Genomic DNA, 5306 nt, shown 5'->3' with positions numbered 1-5306 from the left:
TTGATGCCAACACTAACCAAAGCAAATATGCAATGTAGAAATGTAACTAGTTTGCAATTTGAGATAGATGTGCATAGGATACTTAGAATTAAACCAATGAAATATTTTAAACATATGACTAAGAATGAATGGATTGTTTTTCCTTATTTAACATTTTGGACCACATTTGCACCACGTGTTTATTTATGCAAATCTTTTCAAAAATCTTTTGCAAATAGTCAAAGGTATAGGAATAATATTGCAAGAAGCATTTTTAAGATTTGAAATTCCTCCCCCTATTTCAAATGCTTTTCCTTTAACTAAATAAAAGCTCCCCTGAATGAAATTCTCCTCTTAGCTTTCAAGTGAGTTTTGAAATAGATACCAAGTGAAATTATACCAACTTAAATTCTTTCATACTTAATGTGAAGTTTTGAAGATGCCAATTTGAAAAATAGTTTTGAAATATCAAATGAGATATCAATTGAGAAATTCACTTCACATACCAATTGAAATTTCATTTTGATCAAATACTGATTGAAACACTTATTTGTGAAATTTTTGAAATGGTGGTGGTGCACGGTCCTTTTGCTTTGGGCTTAATACTTTCTCCCTCTTTGGCATTTGTGGCAGAACCTCCCAAGTTATTGGGCCCACATGCACTTGCCCTTGTCTCAAAGACCTCAGACAACTATGCATGTGCACTAGATAACTTAACAGGATCCGTCTGAGTGTCCCAAGGACCGCGGATAAACCACTTACAACCAAGATCACAAGGTTAAGTAAACACAAATCACACACCAACATTTGTAGTGGAATTTATTTATTACAAAAAAAATTACAAGTTACAACAAATTTACATTATATTTATCAGAGTGATTACAAAAGTGATTCAAAGAAATATACTTTGAAATGTTATAAATTATTTATACGTTTGAAATATATGCTAGCTCAATGACAATCCTCAATATGAAGTATATAAGAGCTACTTTAACCTATAAGAAGGTCGAGCCCACCAGCACTTAGCACCATCATCAGTAGCACAAATCTAGTACCTGCAACAACATGGGTTCGAAAACCCTGAGTACGGAGTGTACTTTCGCAAGTCTTACCCGTCTAAGGAAAAAGACTCTCAAGGATATGCTGGATTTAGGAATCAAGGAGAGTCTTTTTAGCAAGAATCAACATTAATAGTTTGCAGAAAGCTTACTAAAATGAGTCCTTACTTTCAACATTTTAATGCTAGATTAAGTATTAATAGACCTTGTTTGCATCTAGTTTAATTTCATCATCACATTAATCAACACAACATGATTTTTGCTCATTATGATTCCATCCATGACTTAGATTGCAGGGCAGTGACCAAGTCTTCATACCCGAGAAGTAACGGCGATCCGAATCGATTAATACCCAGCTGGGGATCTCCAACCACACGACATATGTAGCACTTAACCCTTGCATATGTCAACTCGCCACCGGGTTTCTCAAGACTAGAATGGGTTCACGCCAACTTAGAGCACAGATACTCCACCGTCCAGCCTCTTGCCACGGAGGGCACACGCTACTCTCGCCATCTCTCCACTCCCATTGCGTGATGGCCTTTCTGGTATTGGTCCGACCGAGGCAAAGCTTACCCATGACGAGGCATGTGGCCAGTTAAAAGGTCCTCGATCATCAAGCCTACATTCCCTATAACCCTTAATCAACCTGGGTAGAACATCACCTATTCCTAGCCCAAGTCTCGATTTAAGTACTTCCATCCTTAGGATTGTTTGTGTTCCTTAGGATGATTAAAACATCATAGGGAACCTTGCATTAGATCTCCCAATGATCCTGGTGAAAATATTCTTGTAGGTAGAGCCATCCTTCCTCAGGATAAACCTGAGCTAGGCATTAGTGCAAAGGACAAACTCTATCTGCAAGATTTTCCTCTAGGCAGGGCTAAGCAATTTTGTAAATCATATTCGATACTTCACCAGAAGTATCTATAAAAGGGATGGATTTTAAGGTAGCCAATGCATCAAAGGGTTTCCAAGCAACTCCTATAAACCTAATGCACATTTCGCTAGACTTAAAGTGTGTAAACTCATTTAAAAACACAAGGAAGGGGTTGCATGCACCGACGCTTGCCTGGAATAACACTAGGTTAGTGTTTGTTAGATGATGTCCAATTGGCGATCAACCTTTATTCTGATACTTGCGCCGTCTGCCCATCCTCAAGCTCGTCCCCCAGCATCACCATGCGGAGTAGCTCGCGCTTTATGACATCTTGGGGTCGACTTGGGTCGTCTTCCACATCACGTGATTAATTATCGTACCTAAATGAAATGCATAATGCACATGTATGAATATAAACAAAAATAGCACACAACTAATTATGGCTATACCAAGGAGGATTAAATATTTAATCGCAAGGCATCACAAATTTCATAAGTAAACCCTATCTACCTATGGCTCGATAGCACAACAATCACGTTCGTCCGGTTTAACGGGGCTAGCTCAAATCTCAAGAAAACAACAACCATAGACACGACCTATAAACGCCTAAACTAGGTAATCATCAATAGACTAACGAAACATAGGCTTAGCCCTTTCGGACACCTAAATTCAGGATACGAATAGAAGCAACCTAACCAGCTCCTTTTTCAGATTAACCCGCATAACACACTAAACGAATAAAATATCAAGAAAATACTAAACTAATTTCGTAAGCATTTAATATCACCACTTATCATGCACATAAGAAACGCCTATTTTTAGATTATGAACACAGCTCAGACATCTGGTCCAACCATTCATCACATAAGAAACGCCTATTTTTAGATTATGAACGCAGCTCAGACATATGGTCCAACCATTCATCGATCCGACTAAAACTAATAATAATTCAGTTTAGTATGGCTAAATTCCATGAAATCGCAAGAATGGCAACATGACCTTGGTTTAGTCGATTAAATACTAAACATATCCTTAGAACCCTCAATATATCTCCTAAAATTAAATAAAACACCTCACTCGCTTGAATAATAAATAGGGTACAACTGAATCTTTATTCATGGCTACTAATCTAACTAATCAATATCCAACTAGGACGTATACTGATCACAAACATAGATTATACTAACTACTAGCGCACGACATCGACTCCATCGTTCAAACATACTGAACACAATTAATATCAACAAACTTATCGACAATTGCTTAAAACACTAAGCCTATCATACTCACTGACAATTATTAGACGATGCGATTTAAATCATCCTATACCGCTCTTGCTAAAAATATGAGAATCATCATAATTACTATATATCTAATTAATCCACTCATAAACCCAAATAACATAAATAATAAACTAGCTTACCATGACCGAATCGATCCGATATTTGTAAGAACGACGATGAACATCCGTTCAAGTGCTTTGTCGAGCCCCAAGAGAGTGCTTACAGGCCTCGCTTCTCTCGAACATCAGGGATTTCTCATCCAAAGTAAGTCCGACTCAAAGCTTGCAAGAATGTCGATAGTCTCCGAATAAAGTCTTCGATCGAACACTTGGCGAGTGACGCATCAGAACGTCACCTTCTTCTAATCCCAGACACTCTGATATTTTTCATTAGTAAAATCCGACACGAACTCCGCAAGAACCACGATGATTTCTAGTACAGGCTTTTTGTCGAGTACTTGATAAATTTCACGCTGCTAGCTTCGTTTTCACCGGATTTCTTGATGACGCACAGAACGACGACGAAATCGATGACGCACATGCGTGATGAGGCAGGGTCTGGAGACATGTGCGCAAGGGAAGGTGAGCTCTGGTGCCGAGAATCGACGGCGTGGTTCAAGACGGCTGGGCACGCAGGCGAGCTACGGACAGTCCCATCGCACATCACGACGTTGAGGGTCTGGTGACGCAGCTGCTGTTGGAGGAAGCGTGGCTGCAGAGCTCAGTACAGGAGCTGGCGCGGTTCTGTACGGATGCGAGTAGGGAGCATCACACGCAGATGGGTCGCGCAGCATGGATGAGCAGAGACGACGCTGCACGGATGAGGGAGGTCAGAGGCGAGGCAAGGTCCGAGCACAAGGGCGAGCTCGGGGCGGCCGACGAAGTGAGCTCTAGGAGGAAATCGAGGGAAGGACGCTCTGCTCCCCCTCGCTCGTCTCCACATGGCCGGACGGCTGCCGTGCTGACCACCACGACCAGGCCCGCGCCGGCCGTCGCGGAACCACGGGAGCAGCGCGCCGTCCGCCAGCGCCAGACAGGGGATTATGACACGGTGGAGGGCCGAGACGGCGAGGAGGTCGGGAGGAGCAGGGCGTCACCATGACCTGCCGCCGAGCTCGAGGAGGAACTCGACTTGCGCACGACGTTCGGTGTCCTAGCCGGACCGGGGTGACTCACCTGCGCAGGGGCGAGCGCACGGCGGTTGAGGAAAATGGAGAGGAGCAGGGAGCCGAGAGGGTGAGGGCGCGACCACGGCAAGGTGGAGGACGAGCGAGATGGAGGGAGCGTCGCGAGGGAGAGATGCCGCGGGGGAGGAGCTCGGCAAGGCGCGGCGGCCATGGGAAAGACCTCGGCGGGCGCGCGTGGGAGATGGATCTTGCAGGGGAGGGCGCCATGGGAGGGACCAAGCTGGAGCCGGCGCTGGGGCTGGGTGCGAGACCTGTAGAGGAGGCGAGGAAGAGCCGTGCGGGGAAGAAGATGAGGGACAGAGAGAAAAAAATGGCCAGGAAGCTGACGCAGCGGCAGATAAAAATCGGTCACGAAAAAAAAATCGGTGAGGGCGGTGGAGATATGAGGATCGGCTGGGATTTTTTTTCAGGCTAAGCGATGCGGCCAGATTTTTCTTTAACTTTCCTCTTTTTTATAAAGAAAATTGTAGATATTTCGGGGTATAAAATGAGGGTCTATAAGATATATAGAAGGGTCGAACAAATAAGATCGACAACAACAATTGAACAGGATTTAATTTGGCGAATACTATGAAGTCGGATTAATTCGTACCGTTAATTCACTTTTGAAGATTTAGATCGAGGTGAGAAGCAACATACTGAATTAAACTGATTTTCGCTAACCGTTGTTCTGGTTTCATTTAATTCAGGTTCATTTTATTTAAACAACATGCTCTTATTAGTGTCTACATAATACGTAGAAACCACTCAAATAAGAGCGAAATATTTAGATGATGTTTTCAATCAGCCTTATTTGATTAATTTTAAACTGGCATTAGACTTGACACTTTATGAAATAAATAAATGTTGAACTACGCGAGCCGAACACGGCATCGCAATGGGAAACCCTCTGGAGATGATGTCAGCATCGTCATGGGAGC

At 43.0% G+C, this 5306-nt stretch overlaps 1 protein-coding gene across 1 annotated transcript; it reads left to right on the top strand.

The window, feature by feature from the left end:
* Window positions 1-3171: 3171 nt before the first annotated feature.
* On the top strand, window positions 3172-4695 carry LOC100383071 (uncharacterized). The gene has a single exon (NM_001175744.1). The coding sequence runs from the start codon at window positions 3978-3980 to the stop codon at window positions 4299-4301; it is 324 nt and encodes a 107-aa protein (NP_001169215.1). The 5' UTR covers window positions 3172-3977; the 3' UTR covers window positions 4302-4695.
* The last annotated feature ends 611 nt before the right edge of the window (window positions 4696-5306 follow it).

The sequence above is a fragment of the Zea mays genome, chromosome 3 (assembly GCF_902167145.1).
Source record: "Zea mays cultivar B73 chromosome 3, Zm-B73-REFERENCE-NAM-5.0, whole genome shotgun sequence".
Classification (NCBI taxonomy): domain Eukaryota; kingdom Viridiplantae; phylum Streptophyta; class Magnoliopsida; order Poales; family Poaceae; genus Zea; species Zea mays.
The sequence above is the reverse complement of the archived record's forward strand: the minus strand, read 5'-3'. Positions and strand labels throughout refer to the sequence as shown.

What these genes read in the sequence shown, in the direction of transcription:
- LOC100383071 (NM_001175744.1), top strand. Translation starts at nt 3,978, where the DNA reads ATGGGTCGCGCAGCATGGATGAGCAGAGACGACGCTGCACGGATGAGG.